At 51.2% G+C, this 22,958-nt stretch overlaps 1 protein-coding gene across 1 annotated transcript in view; it reads left to right on the forward strand.

The window, feature by feature from the left end:
* The window catches only part of TIAM2 (TIAM Rac1 associated GEF 2), an 84,187-nt gene that overhangs the window by 48,809 nt on the left and 12,420 nt on the right, over positions 1 to 22,958 (forward strand). Inside the window, exons 13-16 of the mRNA XM_054722142.1 lie at positions 2,127 to 2,230; positions 20,021 to 20,200; positions 21,941 to 22,009; positions 22,730 to 22,855. Coding sequence (XP_054578117.1) covers positions 2,127 to 2,230; positions 20,021 to 20,200; positions 21,941 to 22,009; positions 22,730 to 22,855 — 479 coding nt within the window. The remainder of the gene's footprint in view (positions 1 to 2,126; positions 2,231 to 20,020; positions 20,201 to 21,940; positions 22,010 to 22,729; positions 22,856 to 22,958) is intronic.

Consider the following 22,958-nt stretch of genomic DNA (forward strand, 5'->3'; position numbering starts at 1 on the left):
AATGGAGGCGCCAAGCTGCTGAGCAGAAGCTCTTGCTGGACCCCAAATTGTTCCCTTCCCCAGGAATAAGATGAGAAAGACAAAGGGCGTCGTTCCTAGTATACATAGATGTCTTGACTTGATTTTGTAGTTTTTTCATTATTTACAGTCAGGCTGGCTAAAGACTCCTGGAGCCAGCCGGGACGTCTGTCGTGTGGCGTGATCTTGGGCTGGGTGGGGAGCATGTGCTTACTGTGACCTGCGGATCAAGCGCCCTGACCCGTGTCCCAGGGAGCCCGCCGCGCCAGGAGGCTCCCGAGGTGGAGGCGGTGTTTGGGCCGGGAGGGAGGCTCTGTTTACCCGCCTTCCCCGCTGGCGCCTGGGCTGTGGGTGGAGTGGAGTGGGGGCTGCACACAGGACGGGATGTCGGGCCTGTGTAAGGCAGTTTGCTACATGAGCATTCCACGGCGACCGGCCACTTCTGTTGAAAGGCACTTGCTGTTCTCCCAGAACTTGCTTTGTTCTCATTTCTCCCCGGGAGAGAGTGCTGAGGACACTCCTCCTCGCGGGGCAGAGGTCCTGGAGAACTCCGAGGCTCTGGGAACTGGGATCCACCGCCCTGAGCTTGGCCGTGGGTGCATTGCTGGTGGGTTGGAAAAGGGGTCGGTCACCAGGGAGACGGGTTATGCCCAGATGCCCTCAGCCTCCGTGGCAGTGGGTGGTGGAACCCCCGAAGGCCACGGGGGAGCCCCAGGGACTCCCAGTGAAGCCCTCCTTCCTGAGTGGGCCGGGTTTTGACAGGAAGGGCATCAGGTGTCTGTTACCTGGTAAACATTTCGCCTTTGTAAGCCGTCAAAAGGGGGTTTTCAGCATTTAGGTTCCAAAGACTCAGAATTCACAGGGCACCTGCTTTGGACATGGTTCCCCCATCTAGTTGTGCAGGCTCCCGGCTCCTTGTGCCCGAGGCATCGGGGAGACCCTCAGTTCTCCGTAGTCTTTGTTTGGCCACCTGTCAGTACACAGCTGACATGTAGCAGGCGCTGTAGAGATCTCCACCAATCAGTGCAGCCGTGTGCGGCCTGCTTCCTGTGCTTGGGAAGCTCCTTGGAAATGCCGGAGCTTTAGGTTACAAGGCGCAGGCAGCAGCTGTGCAGGTTCGATGCTGTCACTTGGTCGTGTGCTCTGCCATGTGCGGACCAGTATCCCTATCTGTGAGCTCCATCAACCTCCTCGGGCTCCCACGGCTTCTGAAGTTCTCCCACGGGCCGTTGTCCCTGCCCTCACCAGGCTGAAGAGTTTGCCAATGTCTTCTCAGCCTTGATCAACTCAGACAGGTATGAGATGGATCACTTCCTGTTGTGGCTGACTGGGATCCAACACCACCTGGTTTCACCTCCTTGAGGGGACAGTCTCCCCAATACAAGAGTTAGAATGATAATCTACGTCACATTTTGATAGAGGCATGCCTTTCCGTCTTTCTACAATGCGTTATTTTGAGACCCACTGGGAAGAGTTGTTGAGGTGGCGTGTGTGTAGAGTTGTAGGTTGGAAAACCACATGCTCTACTTAACCTTTTATACTATGTCTTAACCCTCCCCTGGATGTTAACGAAGTTTTCTCTTCCTCTCGGGACTTTCAATTTAGGATGAAGTTGTGTTGATGCCAGGAAAAGAAGAATTATACTTGCAAATGAGCAGGTTGTGGGTTGTAATAAGAATCTATGATATTGCATCCTTGGTGTTCCAAGACATCCCTGGCAATTTGCCCTCACTTAGCCAAAAATAGGCAAGTGCCAACAGTGGTCACTGCTGTTTTATTTTTGGTCCAAATAAATGATGTAGGACCAGAGTTTAGTGAAGTACAGTTTGCACACAAATGATGAGAGTGACAAGGTGTTCAAGCCATAGTTTGGGTTGGTCATTGGTCTCCTTTGACCAAAACAGACAAATGTTGCTTCTTCAGTTAGTGCTGTTTCAGACCAGCTATGTGCGAATTGTAACTTCAGTGTCGTAAAGACTGCTGTGGTCTGCCTTCTAGGTTGTTCGTTGTTTTTTCTTTCCTTCTTTTGCTGTCTGAGCCTTTAGGCCAGTCATGGCTATTCCGTGCATGTGGCCAAACTCACAGATGTGTTTGTCCCTTTCCGACAGATTTCAGCAACGTCCCCGACATCACCACTGGCCTGAAGAGGAGTCAGACGGATGGCACGCTGGACCAGGCTTCCCACAGGGAGAAGATGGAGCAGACGTTCAGGGTAAGACGCTGTCCCAAATCTCACACAAGGACCCCGAGGTGGGAAAAAGAAGATGGAGTTACCCCATCCTTAGGTCCAGCAGTCGTTACAAACATTATCCCTAAAGAAAATAGTTCCCATATTTATTTGAAATGAAGTACTAACAGGAAACATTGCCTGTACCCAGACCTACCTTCATGCTTCTGGGAGGGTCCCACAGAGCCGCCAACATGGCCATCCCTACATAATCTCGGGTGTTCTGAAAGTCATGTTAAATTACTATTCTGTTCTTTCCTACCTTTTTGGGGGGGTGGGGGGCAAAGATCAATTATATTTTGAATGTTGTCATTTTGTTGTGGTAAAATATATGATGTAAAATGAACCATGTCCAGCACCGTCAGTGGTGAACCTAAGGGGTGGTGGTGAAGGATTAAAGAAAACAGACAAGAGAATATAGCTGGGGCCAGGTGGGACAGTGTTCTCAGATGGAGAGACAGAGCCTGCAAGTGGAGTCTTTATTTTATAGTCAGATCCCACGAGGCAAAGCAAGGGCATGGTCAAGATGTTTACAATGTTCTCGCGAGTTTCAAATCTACTTAATTACATGCACCTGAGAACTCTATCAAGTTTTGTTTTGGCAGCACTTGCTGCACCTCCCACAGCCTACATCACTCAGCCACCTGGGACCACAGGTTCGGACCATAAGGTCAAGCTTACAACCATAGCCTTTGGCTATAATTGTGCTGGGGGGGGGTTTGCCCTCCAAGCTGGGACCTGCACATGGCTTTGCCACTAGAGGACCATGCCCTCTCATTAGTCCAAGGCTTGAACCTGTCCAAACGCTGTAGCCGCTCTCCACAGTACAATTTGCCATCTTAGCAATTTGTTAGTGTTCACTACAGTGGTGTTAGTACATTCACAATATTGTGCAACTGTTACCATTTCCATAACTTTTTCATCATGACAGACAAATTTTTACCCATTAGACCAGTGATGGGCAACCTTTTGAGCTTGGTGTGTCAAATTTCACCAAAAAACTGAGCATAACTCGGGTAGTGTGTCACTTTGAGGAAAAAACATTATTTCGCAAATGTTTCATCCTCGGCATGCGGCTGCCTCAGCGGCCGCGTGTCATCAGAAATGGCTACGCATGTCAGTGCTGACATGCGTGTCATAGGTTCGCCATCACTGCATTAGACAATGCCTCCACATTCAACCCAGCCCCCCAGCCCCTGGTAACCTCTGTATCCTTTCTGTCCCACTTGCCTATTCTGGGTGATCTCATTTTTGAGTGATCATACGACATTTGTCCTTTTGTTTCTGGATTATTTCACTTAGCATAATGCTTTCAAGGTTCATCCAGGTGTAGTGTCAGAACTTCCCTACTTTTTATGGCTGAATAATATTCCATTGTATGAATATACTGCATATGTTTATCCATTCACCTGTTGGTGGGCATCTGGGTTGTTTCCACCATTTGGCTATTGTGAGTAATGCTTTGATGAACATTGGCATACAAATACCTGTTTGAATTTGTGTATTCAGTTCTTCTGGGTATGTTTCTAGGAGCGGAATTGCAGGTCATATGGTAATTCCATCTTTATCCTTTTCAGGATTAGCCCCACAGTTTTCCACAGTGCCACACCATTATTTTCCATTCCCACCAGCAAAGTACCAGCATCCAGGTTCTCTGCACCCACACTTGTTATATTCAATGCTTTTCCTACATTTTTAACTGTTCTAAGCTGTCCTTTCAGAAATGGTCTGATTGACACAATCACTTTTAATGCACAGTCTAGTTTTAACTGAATTTGAAATTATACCTGCATTACATTCCTTGCTTTTGTCTTAAATGCAAAATAAGAATGGAGGGAATATAAGCAATGGCAGCTATTTAAATAAAACTTATAGTAGGACCACAACCCAGTTGGGTTTAGACTAGCACTACCAGGAGCCCGTCCCTTGGTGAGTGGCCATGTGGCACACTCTGGTGCCTGGTGACAGTCACTGTAAGAAGGTGGCCCAGGTTAGAGCCCGGCGGCCTCTCCTCTGCCCAGCCAGTCCCTTTCTTCTCACCTGTACGCACCCCCCATTTCCCTGTCCACCTCTAACCGCGCCCCCTCCCCGCCCCTCCCCAATTCCTCATACAAAGCAAATACTCAGCTGCCTTCACTGGTCTGGTCGTGCCCCCAGGACGCAGTCTCTTTTGCTAAACTGAAATCATCAGCGTTTTTAGTCTTACTACTCTGTTCTGTCTCTGGTGAGTTATTCACTTTTGGAAACGCAGTATTGTAGCTTGTACTCATCTCTTTTCTGTTTGGAGATAATAGACACTAGAGCATCAAACAGATGTGTTTTGATTGCTTTGTTTTAAATATTTTATAAAAAGCAAATGCTTCTGAAACACTCAGAAGCTGGTCTGTCTCTTTAAGGTTAGTGTGCCTGTGGGCCCGCACAATGGGGCAGCCTGGGGAAATCACATAGCCCTGTAGCGACAGTGACCTCCTCTCTGTTTTCATCGGTGCAAGTTATACATTAAAATTCGTAAGAAAAATATTAAATTCTCTCCAAATTTTACTTGAAGATTCAATAAAATAAATATGCAAATTACCATGTGAAGGCCGTTTCCAGCTCTTCTTCACAATATCTATCTACTACTTCACAATATTTATCATAACGAAACAAAACTGTTACAAAATGAACATTGGAGCATCCCTCAGAAATTGAGAAGAGGAGTGAAAGCTGCGGTTGAGCTTGAAATGGGGGCCATCTGAGCTTTAATTTTCATTGTTAAAATGGCTCAAAGAGGAAGCAAGTAAATACCAAAGAACATCCTAAAAAAAAAAACAGTGAAAGGGACTATTAGCATGTTAGGCTTTCACTGTCAAATCCCTCTCACGTCTAGAGGAGTTACCTCACCTTTTCAAATTTGAAGATACCTGTCAATCTAAACCAGTGCATTTCAGTGCATTAGACAAATCCTAGTGACATGCCAGGCAGTCACTCAGCTCTCACGTTCTTGGTTCCTTAGGGAAAAAGAGTGAGTGGTCATCCTAAGTAACAAGTATGATGGATAATAGGGAAAGACCATTTTGAATTGTATTGAATTCTGATTTATTTTTATTTATTTACTAGAGGCCTGGTGCACGAATTCGTGCACCAGTGGGGTCCTTTGGCCTGGCCTGTGGGACCAGGCTGAAACTGGCTCTCTGACATCCCCCAAAGGATCCCAGATTGCGAGTGGGCGCAGGCCAGGCCGAGGGACCCCACTGGTGTATGATTGAGGCTGGGGAGGGACGCAGGAGGTTGGCCAGTCGGGGAGGGTCCGCGGGATGGCTCCAGGGTGTGTCAGCCCATCAGTACCAATGGGCTGGACCCCAGCAGCCAGTTAACCTACCAGTCGGAGCGTCTGCCCCCTGGTGGTCAGTGCAAATCATAGCGAGCAGTTGAGCGGTCTTAGCATATCATTAGCATATTATGCTTTGATTGGTTGAACAGATGACCGGATGACCAGACACTTAGCATATTAGACTTTTATTATATAGGGTTTTATTTTTTTTAACATCCTATAACATCAGGTTATATCTAAAAGCAGTCCTTTTCTGTTTTCCAAATGGCGATTTGGGAGTTTTGTCCTGCTTGCCCGGTGTGTGCTGGGCGTGGGTCTTTCTGGGTCGCACTGGCGCTGCCTCATGATGGTCTCACGATGCCCACAGGAGGTGGTCACCCCGCAGAAAGACCTGTCTCTGTGTCCCCGGCTCCCCACTCTGGCCCATCAGACCTACTCAGGGGTCATTAACTTCTTTTTGGATTAGGCCCTGCTTGGACCCGGGCTGTTTGGGATATTTGACTAACAAAAATCTAGACTTGAGAATAAGGAAGCATTTCCCTTGAAAATCACAGGCAGCCTGGCTGGATGGCTACAGCTGTGAGTGGGGCTTTTGACAGCCCCACAATGTCTGCAAATGGTTCTTAATTGATTGCCTCCTTTCTCCGAGGGCACCTATTACTGTCACGGCTCTGTGTGCTCCCCATCAACCTCTCCTGTGTGGGGGAGGCGGTTTTCTCCCAGTGTCGTTAGCAATTAGCTTGCACTCCTGTTTGGAGTCTGAAAGGAATAAACAGTTTCTTTTTTCGGCGAGGGGGTTGAACGAGTTTCTGGTTCGTTTCTGAAAACTTGGGGCGTGTGCAGCAGCCCCCACAGAAATGCTGTTCTCTGCTCTCCGAGCTGGCTGCAGCGATGTGGCCCTGGCTTCTGTCACCTCCACCTGTGCCCTCGCTCGGGGCCCTCCCGGAGCGGGCAGGCTCACGGCATTAGCGGGGAGACCCAGAGGCGGGGGTGCGCCTCCCACAGCCCTGGCGCTGCCTGGGAGGAAGAGCGTGGTGGCGCTAGGACGTCCTTGAGACTGTGACTTGGAAGAACATTTGGGTTGTTTTTTTTTTTTTTTCATTGCCTGGGGATGAGAGTGAGAGAGAACGCGTGGAGAACTGGGAACGCGTGTCTTACTCACTTCCAGCAGCAGGCTGGAGAGGTAGTCATTTCTCCCCGAGGGAGCAGGTGGCTGAACTTGCCCTGTTGATGCCCGGCGGGTAAGTGAACGAGGGTGCGCATTGGGACCCCAGGGGGGCGTGCTTGCCTGGTGTGTTCTTTTCTGGGTCTGGAAAGTTGATTTACTCTACAATGTCTGAAGACTGTGATGCAGCTGAGAAGGTGAGCCTTTCCAGAAGGGTTTCTGACAGTGACCCGTAAGCACGGTAGCTATGTAAGGATGAGAGAGAGAGTTTCTTTGGCTCCTAGTGGTTCTGTGGGGCCATCAACCTTCCTTTCCTCATTCCGAGGAGCCACGGCTCTTTCAATTGACCTGGGAAATCTCTCTGTCCTCTTAAAATATGAAGATACAGAAAATCCCGGGGACATTTCAAATACCGGCTCTGTAGAATACGTTGGACAAGAGAGAGGAATAATCGGGGGGCTGTAAGCGATTTTAGGCTTTTTGTCAAATTTCCTGGGAGCGCAGCACACCATCTCATGGGGCTTGATGCCGTGAGAGAAAAGCCACGAACGTGAGGCCGTTTTCCCACCAGGTAAGCAGCGTTTTTCCTGAGTTCCGCCCGATGAAACATTTTCCAGCTTTTCAGAGGGGTTTTATGTAAGCGCCCCGTGTGGCTTTGGCAGTGAGTATTTTCGTAGTTTGTAGGCGTGTGTTGATGGAACAGAGCGCATCGGGAATCTGGAGATGCTCAGCGTGCTCACTGCGTGCTGTGCTCTTTGCAACTGAGCCAGGCTGAAGAGGTATTTTGCCCCGATTACTTTTCCAAGGAGAATAAAGGGACATGCCCTCGTGGTTATGTTGTGGTGCAAAGCACAAGCGTAACTTGCGTTTAATAGTTAATGCCGGCTCACCCACTTAGCTTAACCTTTGGCGGGTTTCTGTTTCACGTGAATTGCTTTTAAGAGCTCAGGTAACTAAGGAGCTAAAGAGAAAGAAAAAGATTATTGGGCATTGCTCCCTCCAGCATTCTCGAGTTAACCCATCTTTCTTACCTTCCTCTGAGTCTCCTGCATTTTTTTCAAGCTCTGTTTGGCTGTAAGATGTTTTTGTTAAGATATAATTTATTTATAAGTATTGACCTTTCTACATGGCTGCTACGCTAAACATGGCATCTTTAAACCCACGTTATCTGACATAATCCCCAGGTGACTGAACCGAGAGCTTCCTCAGAGCAAACCCATTGTCCTTGGAAAAGGACCTGGGGTCTGATGCCCTCCGGCTGTGAGAACCATTTTCAGCGGTTGAATTGCAGGCAGCCTTTGCCTGTAGGCACTGGGATCAGAAGAAGGACTCTTGACCTGCTGGTTGGAAACCTGAATCCATATTCTGGTCCACCAGCTGTTCCCCTGTGTGACTTGGGACAAGGTCCCCAACTCTTCTAAGCTTTTGCATCCTCATCGATAAGTAAAAATAGCAATGCCACCAACCCCGTGTGGTTCAGAGGATCGGGGATGACTAGAAGCACAAAAATAAGGGCTTATTGGGCTAAAAGTCCCCCTTCCCCATGGGCCTCACGTAGACACGTGTCTGAACGCTTTCCCCTCTGCTCTCCGGGGCTTGCCGCCGCCCTCTCAGCTGCCTACTAGTCTTTCTGTTGTTGTTAGTCCTCATCTGAGGATTTTTCCCATTGATTTTTAAAGAGAGTGAAAGGGAGGGGGAGAGACAGAGAGAGAAACATCGCTGTGAGAGAGACATCGGTTGGGCACACGTCCCGACTGGGGCCAGGGATCTAGCCTGCAACTGAGGTACGTGCCCTTGACCGGAATCAAACCCGGGACCCTTCAGTCCACAGGCCGACGCTCGAGCCACTGAGCCAAACCGGCCAGGGCACCTTCTAGTCTTCTGGAGGTTAGTGTGAGTGGGCAGACCCTGCTGAGCTGTCCCGAGAGATGAAATCGAACTGGAAGCCAAGGGCCTTGGCCATTGAGTCCTCCTAGCTCGGTGTCGTCTGCCCGCCTTCGGGCACAGGTTCCCGGCCGCGCTGTGAATTGCTGACCTCGGGTGCAGGGCCGCTCCCAGGGGCCGAGGGGGGCTGGTGTGCGCCGGCTCTGCGTGCCCCTTCGGCAGGAGAGGGCTGGGGCGGCTGCGCTGCTGGGGCGGCGGAGACACGTTGCCGGGTCTTGCAGACTTTCTGCCTTCGGACCAGAGGCGTCCCGTCAGGACCTGGGCGGGCGCCAGGGACGCAGGCTGCGTGTTCTCCTATTCTGGCCCCGCGGGTCCCTTTGGAGGGACTGGGTGCAGGGCTGGGACGCGGCCAGTGCCCGGCTTCGTTCGCATTGGTGCCTGAAAGGCCATCTGATCTTCGTGGCCAGTGGGTTTGTTTTTTAATTTCCCATTTTCTTAGCCTCGGGGGGTTAGTCCTGCTCTTCCTGGATCCTCAGGGCTGACGTGTGGGGAGATGCCATCTCTGCCGGGTGTGGCCGGAGGGGACAAGGCCACAGTGGGGCACAGAGTCCTGACTCTCTGGTGCTAAGGACCCCTTACACCTGCCAGTCAGCAGGTGGAATGAGAAAGGACTAGAAGCACAAATATAAGGGCTTATTAGGCCAAAGGTCCCCCCTTCCCCGTGTGCCTCACATAGACACACGTGTCTGAATGCTTTGCCCTCTGCTCACCGGGCATGCCGCCACCCCCGGTGCCCGTGAGAACAAGAAGGAAGAAGAGAAAACCAGCTCCCAGTGCAGGTGTGGGGAGGCCCAGCTGTGAGCTTGGGGTGAACCCGGAGGCGAGACCCTGGGCCGTGGCCGCGTGGCCAGCAGCGTGGGAAGGGAGAGCGTGTCCGGGGGAAGGAGGATGGACAGCAGCAGGGACTCTCAGGGGGTCTTGCTGGTGGTGACCTCTCTCCGCTTCCTCTCAGCCGTGGCTGCAGGGCAGGGTCCTCAGGGTTTAGGTTGGGCCAGGAGTGTCCCTGGACAGAGCACGCTGACCAGTGGAAGGGGGCTGTGGCCACTGGCAGCGTGTGGGCTGATTGGGCCCCCACACGGACACTGGTGAGGGCTCCGGCGCCGGGACTGCTGCTAGACGAGCCCGGCTGGGGCGCAGGGACCTCCGGAGGCTGTGATGTTCCGCAGATGGGGGCACGGGCTTGCGTGTTCTGTGCTAATGTCAAATACACGGGTGTTTAGGCAGCGGCGGCATGGAGCCGGGGGACTGGTCTGGAAGGCAGGCTGCAGGGTCTCTGCTCTGGAGGCCTGGGCCAGCCACACCCCTCCCCCCGGCTCTCCCTTCCTCTCCCCTCCCCCCAGCTGTGGAGTGGGGACGGTCCCCCTGACTCACAGAGGCGGGAAGGATTAGGGTCACAGACCCCTTCTTCCTTTTCCCCTGGGTAACTGGCTTTCCGTTCGTGGGGCTGGTGCCCTTGTAGCTCTTTCTTCCCTCCTTCCTTTTCCACCTCTCACTTCCTTCCTGCCTTCCTCTGGCCCCTGCGTCTCACTCTCCTCCACGCTTTCCCTTTTCATCCTGTTTTTCTGGGGGAAAAAGAAAAAATCTTAAGAATCCCAACACGAAGAAGAAAGGAGGAAGTCATGTGGAGGCGGGAACCGCCCAGCTGGGGATCAGGCTGGGGGGCGGGGGTGGCTATTAATGCTTTATGTGTTTTTTCTTGAACGTGCTAAGAGTCATGAAGGGGTGTTAAGTAAATAGCACCCCCCCCCCCTTAAATGGCAACTAAATATTAGCTTGAGACCAGAAGGGACAGGATTAATGGTGGTGGTTGGACATCCTGGATTGTTGAGCACCAATCACAACATTGGTATAAAGTGATTGGGGGGAGGGGGGGGTTGCTATTTATTTAATACTCCTCCATGACTCTTAGCACGTTCAAGAAAAAACACATAAAGCATTAATAGCTTTATGTGTTTTTAAGTTTTAAGTTATAGCTTTATGTGTTTTTAGTAGCTTTATGTGTTTTTAAGTTTTAGTAAATATATAGCATTATAGCTTTTATACATTAATAGCTTTATGTGTTTTTAAGTTTTAAGTTTTTACTGTAAAGAAAATGTTATAGAACGGCCTTTGGTCAAATAGACAGCTGTCAGGTAGACGCTGTTAAATAGACGCTCAGTCCAGGGCCTTCGCCTGGCCACCGCCCATCAGCCGGCGTGCGCGCTGTGGCCGCTCGGTGCTCTCCGCTTGTCTTGAAGGACCAGCAGGCAGTCACATCTGGCTGTGGTCGGCCACTGCTGAGCGCCATGGATCTTCTCTCTTTACTGTTACCAAGACCGGGGTGGTGCAGCGCGTGTTCTGCTGCCTGTTCATTCCTTTTCACTCAGACGATCTCAGAAGGCGCGCTCAGGGCTCGCCCTGGCCAGCGGTTGAAATTGCCATGTGATGCCTTCTTCACGCATTTTGTGCACTTGTCAGTAGAGACTGTATTCAAAGGGAAACTGGGCACATGAAGGTGTATTCAAGTTGCAGTGTTTTGTGTTTTAGGCCTTTCATTACTCAGAGCGGAGCCTCACTTTTTAAAAAATACATTTTTAAAATTGATTTCAGAGAGGAAGGGAGAGGAGGAGAGAGAGAGAAAGTTCAATGATGAGAGAGTACCACTGATCGGCTGCCTCCTGCACGCCCCACACTGGGGATCGAGCCCGCAACCCGGCCACGTCCCCTGACTGGGAATTGAACCTTGACCTCCTGCTTCATAGGTCAACACTCAACCACCGAGCCACACCGGCTGGGCCAGAGTCTCGCTTTTGAATACGGTCCCAGCCCCACAGTGTGGCTGCTTTGACTTTAAAAAAAAAAAAGTTGTGGAACATTGTTCTGCGTCACATTGCAATTTCCTCTCTGGTCTCGGCTCCGAGGAGACCTGTGTGCCACCCTGCGTTCGGGGCGAGGGAGGGCAGGCCGTGGAGCCGCTGCCCACGAGCCGTCACACGGGCACACGGGGGCGCGTTCACCACCTCCGACCCCAGCCTCCACCTGCTGAGAGGAGAGCCCGGGGTTGGTTTTGCCTCTCGGTCTCCTGCTGTCCTTGGTAACAGCATGAAGAACAGGGCCACACGGAGTGTGTTTGCCACCAACACGGGAGACAGGAGGGAACCGAAGGTATGAGCTGCAAGCCCCCTCCCCCAATTCTGCTGCCTCCTTTCCACTCTTTGGTCGCTGCCTCTCCTCCTCCCCCTCCTCCTCCTCCTCCTCCTCCTCCCTCAGTTTGCTCGTTCCGCTTCCCGCGCGTCCCTTCTCCTCGGTGGTTCACCTTCCTTCGCACTCGAACTCTGCGCTGCCACCTGCGTTCTCCTGGGTGTGCAGAACACAGATGTCAGAGGAGGAAGTGCTTAGATGTGCAGTTGCTTCCACTCCTGGCCGGGCTTTGCTGAGAAACCACAGCGTTGCCTAACGTAGGGGTCCTCTGCCTACCCCTCCGGCTGCGTTGAGCTGGCCTTGGAATTCTCTAGATCCCACCCCCTTCATTCAGTCACAGGATGAAGGATAAGCCGATGAGCGGACGGGCCCGGGGGCTGCAGGCATCGGGACGGGGCGGGCTGTGCCCGGCCCTCCTCTCTGTGGCCCACGGGAGGCCTTGATAAGATGGCTTTATATAGATGCGTTTCCAAGATAGACAGCCAGTAATCTCAGGTGAGATTTAAAAATAATTTTCTCTGTCTGATGCTTTACTTCTTTAAAGATTTTTTTTTTCAAGGTAGGGCTCCCCACTGGAGCTCCATTCTTGCAGAATTACATTTACAAAGACCCCAAATAATAAAAACGACCCCATCCCCCAGGGGGTAAAAGTGTCGTCATAAGTGAACTTTTTGTACTCTTGCTTTGATATTCTTTGCTGCTTTTCCTGCTCTCTCTCTTTTTGGTGGTGGGAGGAACATTGCAAGAAAAAATGCCACCATTTGACATCAGAAATATCGGGTTAAAAAACAAGTCTAGCAGTAAGTGTCCTAATAGTGTCTGTCTTGCTATTTCCTAATATTTCCAAAATATTTGCATATATTCCTAATACATCTATCCAAAACTGTCTCCTAAGAGGAAGCTATTATATGGCGACAATATGTCAGTGGTGACCTGATAAAAAGACTGCTTGGACAGTGGTAGAGTTACATTAAGAGCGAAGCAAGACAGACTGCATTAGTCTGTGTCCCAGTGGAGCCCACCGTCTGTGAGGGTTGGGAGACCCAAGGCTTAGGATCCAAAAGAAAGTGGACCAAGCCAACCAGATGGAGCCAGCCGGGACACAGCTCTACTACCACCCAGAAGCTGATCTAAGATGCCAGGTAATGTTAACGAGGAGCTGGAATGCTTTCCTGAGCCTCTTGGATCTGCTCTCGGAGCTGAGTCCTTGGTCTGCCCTGTTGGTTTTTCTAGGTTAGGGAGTTAGGAGCCCACCTGTTACCACCACACAGGAAATGAAGGAGGAGTCAGCCGGGGGCAGGCTGGGCGCAGGTAGTTGGGCAGACAGGTCCGGGTCAACAGTGGACACTGACCCAGCCTGAGCTGTTAAACCCGAGGGAGCACGGGGCCTCCTGTCAGGGTTCAACTGTAATGACCTCAGTCTTCTGTGTATAGCATAGACTTGCCCAGAAAGTTGGTGGCTAACAAATTTGTCCAAGCTCTAGTCTGTCAAGAATTTGATTAGAACTGGTGTTATTGACACGTTTTCTCTTCAAATAAAGCAGTGATTTTCAACATTTTTCATCTCATGGCATATACAAAGTAATTGCTAAAATTATGTGGCACACCAAAAATATATTTTTTGCCCATCTGACCAAATAAATAGGTGTAATTTTGATTCATTCACATTGGATAGCTATTGTTGTATTGGTTGTTGTCATTTTTTTTTTTTTTATTTGACAGTCTAAGGGAAAAGAGATTGGTGCCCCTGACTAGATAGTCAGATATTGCATGTTTTAAAAATACTTGTGACACACCGGTTGAAAATTGCTGAAATACAGTGACAAAGATAGAAAAATTGTCTCAACTCCTAGTACATTCTAAGACTATGTAACATTAAAGACCTTTCCTGAAACAAACAAACAAACAAACCAAACAGTTCAATAATATGTCATCAATGGCCAAGAATCAAGTCAAAGACATAACCCTTGAATAGAAATGCTGTGTGTAAGAAAACCGGCCCTAAGCATGGAAACCAACCAGAATGCTAGTGTTAAATGGAAACGTTAACCATTAAAGGGAGCGTTATTGTCAACACACAAGTTCAAACGAACTGATGTGATTCTCAGAACAAAAGCTGGTTAGAAAAAATGGAAGGAAGAGAATAACGATGAAGCTGAGGCCTGACAGAAAGGCCTGTGGGTGGAAAGTGGGTGGAGGGGAGTGAGGCAGATAAGGAGCATCATAGTTAAAGATGCTTCACAAAAACAGCAGGAAGAGCCTGGTTTAGAGCCTTCTTTATCCAGATGAACATTTAGAACGAACGTTAAATGATACAGGTAATCACAGAGAGAATTTAAATACAGGTCTTCATGCCCACGTCCCAGGAAAAGCAGACGGAATCATCCGAAAGCAGCACAGGTGAAAACTGTTAGAGGATGTAAGAGTCGTTTTTCTGAGGCCTGGATCCGAGCCAGGGGAGCCGCAGGTGTTTCTGCTCTGTCGTCGGCGCAGCTGAGAGCATGCTACACCAAAGGGTTGATGCCCTGTGTGAAGTCAGATGTCATTTGTAGCCTCTGGAAAAAGATATAAAAGTCATTTTTAAATTTATGTTTTACTCACGGAAAAATTTCAGAATTAGGTGGTATAGATTATTCTGAATTTTAATTCAGACTTAAAAGGAGAATCTTTTTTTGTTCTTGGTGTATCTCTTTCTATCAGCGGTTGGTGAACTTTTCCTGTAAATACGTGAGGCCCTGGCAGCCACTCAGCTCTGCATTTCAGCGTGGAGGCAGCGTGGACAGCAGGCAGATGAATGAGCATGGCCGAGTGCTAATAAAACTTTATCTGCATCAACACGTGGCAGCCTGGCTTTGGCCCGAGGGCCGTAGTGTGCTGCCCCCTGTTCTCAGGCTCCGCCTGTACCTCAGCTGCGTGTTGCAGGTGGGGTCACCGGTCTCTTGTATGCCATGCTTTTGCATTCAGAAGTCCGGGGGGAGATTCTGGCCCGCGCCCAGATCTTTCCAAAAATAGGGACTTTTTTTTAAAACGCCGTGGGACGCGGGACAAATTGTTAAAAATCGGGACTGTCCCGCCAAAAGCGGGACGATCTGGTCACCTTAATTTAAGGGTACCTTAGAAGTAAGCCGTGTCTTCTGCTCTGGGTGAAAAATGGAAGAGAAAATGCAGCCCCTGGCACAGGATCTGTAGACAGGACGAGCTGTTTGTGTAAATTACATGAGAATGACATCGAAACACCCAGCGCTGTCTGTGCGAGATGCCTGGGGATGTGGAACGCTGTCCCAGCCCTGACACATCCTTGGCAGGGAGAGCGTGTCTTCTTCATTCCCCAGTTCTCACCAAACCCGAGTTAAATAAAGAACCGAGCAGAAGGCAGGCAGCAGGCCTGGTCCACGCTGGCTCCGGCTCAGCGGCTTCCTCCGAAGAGGGGACTGTGGTGTGGGAGCCACAGTCACAGGTCCCTCCCTCCCGGCTCCCAGCTCTGACCTGCCTTCTCGGGCCGTGCCGCCTGCACACAGGACTGGCTGCCCGGCACACCTGCCACAGCGGTGCCCTCGCCTTCCAAGGCCGGATGCCCGCTAGGTGGCCCCTGGCCTCTGCCTGCCTCCCGCGGGCCTTTGCACAGCCTTCGCCTTCTCCTCTGCTCCCCATTCAGCCGCAGCCCAGCCTGCTGGCCCTCCATCCACCCCCCCACCCCCGTTTTGTTTCTCCCTGGAGCCCTTACACGTGTGTCTGAGATACTGCGCACCCCGCTTTCTGTCCTCTGTCCTCGTCACCTCTCTGCCTGTGTGAAGGTTGGGGTCTCCCTCTTTTGCTTCTGAGCACCTAGCACGGAGCCCAGCCGAGAGCAGGTGCTGAATTAAAAAACTGCTGAATAAATGAAATTGGGTTGTTCTGGCCTTTCCTTCAGGGAACTTGGAGGAAATGTATTCTTCTACACTTCTAAAAATAACAGAACTTGGAAAACTGAGCTCCCTGTGCCAATTATAACCGTTACTTCCCAGCCTGGCGCTGTGCGGAGGCTCTGCCCGCGTTACCTCCCTGCCTCCCCTCCAGGCCCCGGTCAGGGGAGCCCTGCTTCACAGGGGAGCCACCTGAGCCCGGAGGAGTGGGCCCAGGCTCCCGATGGCACTGGTGTTTCACGGGGCGGCTGCGGAACCTCAGTCAGCGTCCCGAAATGGATGATGCATGTGTTAGGGTCGCACGAGGCCGAAAGTGGTAAAGAATTATAAAGGTACTGGGTCATCTGGAACCCAGATGGGCTGAACCCCCAAATGATGCCAGTCCCCAGGGATGGGGAGTCATGTTTTAAAGGACTTTAGGCGGGCTTTTTCGGCAGGGAACTCTCTGGGAGCGTCCAGATCCTGGGAAAGTCCAAAGGGGAGAGATAATGGTCTTAGCAAATGCGGGGAGAGGGGAGCCAGATACCTGGCAGGGGTTGGCCCTGCAGACAGCTAGACGGTTCCTGTGCCCTCAGGGTCCTGCCGATGCCTCCTCGCCCCTCATCTGTACAGTCCGGGCAGGGACTAAATGCCAGCAAGTTCTGTGAGACCACCTCCCCTGTCTGTGGCCGAGAGCAGGTACTCGACAAATGCACGCTCCCTTGCCTCCTTGCCCCAGGTGGTGACTGGAGGGGTAACTTCGTGGAATAAGCCCTACTGCTTCTCTTTCATCAAGGAAATCGACTCAGAAATGAGTCCACGAAGGGCTAGAACTCGGGGCTTCTGAATGGTGTCTGTGCTTTTCACCCCATCAGCACACATACGTGTAAAAATATCTCAGCCGCAAGTCACTGTTCCTAGCAATGGCTTATCAGAGACACCCAGAATTCCACCCTCAGCAGCCAGTGTTGGTAGCCATCACTGAGGATGGGCGACCTGCAGCATCACCAGGTGAGCCTTTCAGGCGCGTCTCAAACCACATTTACAGCCCCTCCGTTTAGGGCCCTGCCTCCTTTTGACCCCAAGTCATCCTCACGGCGCCCGGGGACAACAGCCACCTGTTCAGGGCGAGGAGGTGGGTCACTCACACCCGAGCACTTCACTGTGGCACCTCAGAAAGAACACTGGCCATGAAAATCTCACCTCACATCCCCTCTTCAAGTTCATCTTACCAGAAGTTTTCGTAAAATGAATTCTGGTTCTCTAAAACGGCAAGAGACTTTATTTTTAAGATCTCGTTATTTTAACACTGCATTGTTAGGTGTGAATTTTGACATCCCAGCAAGGCAAAGCTGTCATCTCCCCAGCTGCCATTTAACTTATGGTGCATTTTGTCAGATCTTATTTTATGCAATATATGTGAGTTTAATATAGATTCTATAGAACTGGAAACTATTTTTCAGGACTGCAGAATTATGTTGTCTGAGATGGTGGTGCAGAAATACCAGGAAAGAGATTTCAAATAAGTGAGTTTTAGGGTCTGAGTATCATTATCTTGGATGGTTGAGCTCAGTTAGTAGAGCACCAGACCCGAACTCCAGGGTCAGAGGTGCGGTTCTGTCTGCTTCCGCCTGTCTCCTGAGCTCAGTCCACACACCTTTACCTGGCCATCCTTCAGTGCAGACCCTGGGACAGGGTGATCGGCAGCACCACTCAGGCGAAACCAAGCAGTGTTTGCTACGCTGATGGGTATACCAGTTGTTCTCTCTTGGCCGCATGTGAGCATCACTTGGGAAACGTTTTTCAAATGCCCGTACCTGGGGCCCTAGAGATTCTGATCCAGTTGGTTTGGGTGTGTATATTTTTAAAGCTCCCAATCAAGCCACTATGTGGCCAGGGTTGACACCCACTGGAGAGGAGGACAGGATTCGGGGTGGGGTGGGGAGGAATTGTTACATTCCCTGGTGCTCCGTTAGGATGCTCATGTCCCGGAAGAGAAGGAAGCCCCTTTTGGCTGCACTGCCCTCCTTGGCGTTCACTCCATGTCATTCAGCTCTCAGGGCACGACCCCAGTGTCGGCGTTTCTTTAATAGTGAATCATAAGATTCCATTGTTTTACACAGGAGACATTTTGATAGATCCAGTTGCCTTGATTGGAGCCTTACGACCCACATGTTTTCTTGTTCTTGGGCAATTTGCCCAGAATGAGTGTTCTGACAGGTGGTGGCAGAAATGTGCTTGTGTTCCCAGCTGAGGACAAAACTTGGTGGATCATGTGTGTATCCAAGGAGACTCATTAGTACTCACGTGTGGAGCTTTTGGAGAATAAATTCTGTGATATGTGTTTATATGTCCAGTTGGAGGCTAAGTGCCTGCTTGATGGTCGGGCTGACTTTTGTACCAAGACTAGTGTGGAAACAAAAGAGAAGCAGTTCTATTTAAAAGAGCCCCATGGCCTGGGAGTCCTCATCGCTGACCCCTGTGGGGGCCTACGTCACCGCACCCTGGGCTTATCCTGTGGTTCTTCCTTGGAACATGCTCCTTCCGTGACCAAGTTACAACCCGCTTCTCCACCGGAGCCTCCCCGGCGGCTCCTTCCAGAGTGACGCTTCCGTGCGCTGATGTGTGTGACTTTCTCGTTTGTTCCACACAAGCTTGTGTTCGTTTCCCGGCTGCCTTGGCAGGGCTCGTGCAGAAACTGCCTTCTGTTTCTTTGGAGGCTGAGCAGGCCCTCAGCCGGTACCCGTCAAATTGACTTGAAAGACTAGCCCAGATCTACGTTGAGTTTTATTGCTGAGGTAGATTCCATCCGTTGAAGACGCTGTGTTGGGGGGAGGGTAGATCAGAGGGAGAGAAGGCAGGGCAAGAGCACCCTGCTTTCTCTTCGAGGCACTGTAGTTTCCCAGGGGGCAGCTTGGATAACCAGCACTCACCAGGCCACTGAGGGTGACCAACATGCTTGTGGAAGATGTTCATGCTCTGAAATATGAATTAAATGAGTATCAGGAGATGCTTGACATGTTCAGCTTCTTACCTTAGACAGAGTGACAGAGATCAGGCGCGAAGGCATTTAAACCAGAGGGTTTTAGTTGCGGGACAGAAAGTTGCCGCGCTAGATGGGTATTAGTCATCACATTGGGACTAAGCTGCTTTGTTAATCAATAATATTTTCAGGGCAACAGAGGTGACAGAACACTTACTGTCAAACAGCCTGTGAGCTGGGCTGGGGGTGGGGGGGGACAATGACAGAGAAAGGCGTGGCCTGCCCTTGACCGGCTCACAGCCTGGCAGGTGCTGAGACGGGCTGGGTAGAACAGGAAGATAAATAGGCATTTTAAACGTAACCTGATGGGGCCCCAGGCTCTGCGCAGGCAGGCAGGAGGCCTTTGGAAGGTTTGTACCGCCAGCCGAAGGCAGGAGCATACAGTATTTCTCCTGGGCAAGGCTTGATTGCACTGTGTGTCTAACTAGGAATGTGCATTGAAGGTTGTTAGTCCCCGGACATCCCTGCTCCCTCCCTCCTGCCTCTCAATCTGAGATTCTGTTCCCACTACTTGGAACAAGAACCTTTGCTCCCCCCAGCCCCATGGCCCCTCTGAGGTTTCCCAGAGCCCGTTCACTCAGTTCTCCCGGGCTTGCTGTGTCATCTGCTCCCTGTCTGTGGCCCCGTGGGGTTCTGACCCTTTCAGGGCAGGGACCTTACCTTTCCTGTAAGTCTCTGTCTCTGCTCTCCTTTCTAGCTTCTACAACTCAACTTTTACACTTTGCAACTTGGTGCAAGACTGCAGAGCTTAATGGTTAGGTTTGAGGGCAGAACCCCAAGTCCATTGAAGCATCCTAAATTTACTAAATCTAATGTGCCACAGTTAGATTCTCTGCTCATTGTCGCTTTCACATGGGAGACTGAGCTGTGTCAGGCCAACCACTGAGGGGACAGAGGGGACCAAATGGGGCTCTTGTTGTGCCCTTAGGGAGCCGGGACATGATCTTAGAGCAACCTCAACAGTATCGCAGTGAGTCTGTGCCTCCTTCTCTAGCTTCCGTACTAGAGATGCACCTGCCCCCCAGCCCGCAACGATGAAGCATTGGGTGGAGATACTGAACGGTGCAAGCTCGGACCTTCCCCCAGCATCTTAAGTGACAGAGTGGTTTGCGGCGGATGAAACCATCTGCCCTGGTTATGGCCCCCATGAGATTCCCAGGCAGGGATGGCGACACTGTTTACGTCCTTGTGGGCAGTGGATAGTAACGGACAGTGTCCTGTCCATTTTCCCACCTCTGTCCCCTCTCAGAGTGCGGAACAGATCACTGCGCTGTGTAGGAGTTTTAACGCCACCCAGACCACCAGCATGGAAGGGCCGCGGGAGGGCCAGGACCCACCTCCGAGGCCCCTGGCCCGCCACCTGTCGGATGCGGATCGCCTCCGAAAAGTCATCCAGGAGCTGATGGACACAGAGAAGTCCTACGTGAAGGTAAAGGAGGGGCAGTGCATGCTTTCCTGCTCTCCCAGTCTGTGGTGGCCAGTGGTATGGCGACTGGGGTCCCTGGGTGACGCCCGCTGGACCCCACCATGCACTCGAAGTGAATTGCTGCAGAGGAGGGAGGGGAGGGGGAGAGGGTGGAAATGCTTGGAGGACTCGGGAAAAATGAGATCTCGGCTCATTTGTTACCAAGGTAGCTTTCACTATGGAAACAGATGCTCCAGTTTGTGCGACCTGTGGAAGGGCGTCTGTGCTGGGTTAGCACCTGGGCACGGAGATCACGTTAGGTGATGGGGAACGAGGGCACAGCTGGTTTACAGGCGACCTCTGAGACGGGCCCCAGACGCCGCCTGACCGTGGTCCCTGCGGGACAGGTTCTACCACTGATGTCCCCTCATCAGGGGCATTCCCACATGGCAGAGAGGGCGTTGCCGAGCATCTTAGAGCCCAGAGAACTAGCTTGTTTGCCTCGGAAGCCCCTAGTGCTGGAGAGACATGAAGAATACAGGAGCCTGGGAAGACAGCTCTTTGGCTTGAAGCGTTTGCCGAAGCTTTGGACCTGTATGGCGCTCGCTTGGCTGGCTGACTGCTGAGGGCAGCCTGGCACAGGCGGGGGCGGGCTGAGCATGCAGGCCTGGCGCAGCCTGCCCACCCAGATGGCCTGGGTGGTCCCTCCTCCTCCCTCCTCCGGGCTCTGAGACAGGTGTGCCCTTGTGGCAGCTTTGACGTGCCGAGCCCCGAGTTAAACCTCGGTGTGCGCACACACGGCGGCCACCTTTCTCCTGACAAAGCTGAGCTTCGCCTTTCATCAGTGTCCCTGTCATTTTGTCCGGACTTTACCAAAGGCCCTATTCAGAGAGCTCAGGAGAAGGACCCAAACCCGTTCCGTTGGTCCCACGGGAGAAAGGAAAGCTAGAGATGACACTTTCATTTCATTTCCCATTACGTCCTGCCCCACACCCGAGGGGGGGGGAGGTGAAAATCCAGGGAGTCCAGACAAGCTTTCTGCCTCCTCCTGGGAGCCATGGTGACCTTCCCCGCAGCCCTGGGCACCGTGTTTGAGGCCGCAGAGCCCTCTGACCGCTCGAGGCTGGTCATGGCGCTCTCACCGGGAGCCCACGGCCCTTTTGATCGCTGCTGTTGCTTCCGACTGTCAGGCCACACGGCACTGGGAGGGCCGTTCCTTGCTGATGCTGGGAGAGGAGATGAATGCTATGGGCGAACCTGCACTTTGTCCTCTTAGGGCCTGGGTGTCGCAGTCTTTGGCCCCGCGGGTCAGCGCAGACCTGCCCTCGTGTGTAAGGCCCTGGGCAGCATCCGCTGGCACGAGGAATGACAACAGCCGGTCACTCTCTGACGAAATAACCAGCACCCGCAGTCTCTTGTGATCCACACACACTTCCATGTTTTACTTTCTTTTTGCTGCTGACATTTAACATGGAGTTTCATTCGTTCTTTCATCCAACCTGGATCTCCGCATGCGACTTGGACATTTCAACCTGTGTGTGTTCCCTGGGCTGTGATTCTGGAACTTCTTGTGTCTCCAGCTGCTGAATGGGTGTGGTTTTAACCTCTGAACCTAGTGAGCAGTAATGGCCACTTTTAGGGTCGAGAATTTCAATGAGACACAAACTTCATCGTTCCTAATGGGAGTCTGGAGCTGGGGCCGGGTTGCTGGAAACGCGTGGGTATTTTAGAGACGTAAGTGCCAAAGACTCTTCTGTCTTTTAGGATCTGAGCTGCCTCTTTGAACTATACTTGGAGCCACTTCAAAATGAGACGTTTCTTACGCAAGATGAGGTGAGTAATCACCTTCCCCCTGTCCCTTAACCACAGGCTAGTCTCTCTGCCCTTTAGTGGACCTCCTAGGACAGGGGTCCTCAAACTTTTTAAACAGGGGTCCAGTTCACTGTCCCTCAGACCGTTGGAGGGCTGGACTATAGTTTAAAAAAAACTATGAACAAATTCCTATGCACACTGCACATATCTTATTTTGAAGTAAAAAAACAAAACGGCAAAAACACCCGCATGTGGCCCGCGGGCCGTAGTTTGAGGACGCCTGTCCTAGGAGGTTCTATCTACTGATCCCCAAATGTCCAAGACTTCAGGGTCTTCAGAGAAACCCAAGCGTGGCCTCCTCCAAAGCTGGGGATGTGGCCTCAGGTATAGCACAAATGCAGGACGGTCCTTTTTGTAGAGAAGTTGTGGCCAAAAATTACTTTTCCACGTATGACATTTTAAGGTTAAATCACAGGAATTACTTCCTTTCTACTTTCTTTCATTTTCCCCCAATTTGAATTCTGAAAACTTTACATCCACTTAAAAACTTATTTTAGGATTATGGGGACAAGAGCTGTGAATTCTCTGTGTCTAAAGTGCCCCCATAATGAAGGTGCCATATTCTATGAAGGATGTACTTCTGCCTGCTGTCGGCGAGTGACTGCGACCTGTCGTGCCGCAGAGCGTCAGAGTGGGCCTAGAGCTGCTGCTAACACCCTCTTCCACTCCCTCTTCACATAGATGGAGTCGCTCTTCGGGAGTTTGCCCGAGATGCTTGACTTTCAGAAGGTGTTTCTGGAGACGCTGGAGGATGGCATTTCAGCGTCGTCTGACTTTAACGTACTTGAAACCCCCTCGCAGTTTAGGGTAAGTATTTCAGACTGCAGTTCAAAGCATGGAGGGTGGGTCCAGTGCAGAATTCTCCCTGGAGGAAGAATCCCTGTCCTGGGCTATCGATGGGATAAACCTG

The sequence above is a fragment of the Eptesicus fuscus genome, chromosome 10, assembly GCF_027574615.1.
Source record: "Eptesicus fuscus isolate TK198812 chromosome 10, DD_ASM_mEF_20220401, whole genome shotgun sequence".
Lineage (NCBI taxonomy): Eukaryota > Metazoa > Chordata > Mammalia > Chiroptera > Vespertilionidae > Eptesicus > Eptesicus fuscus.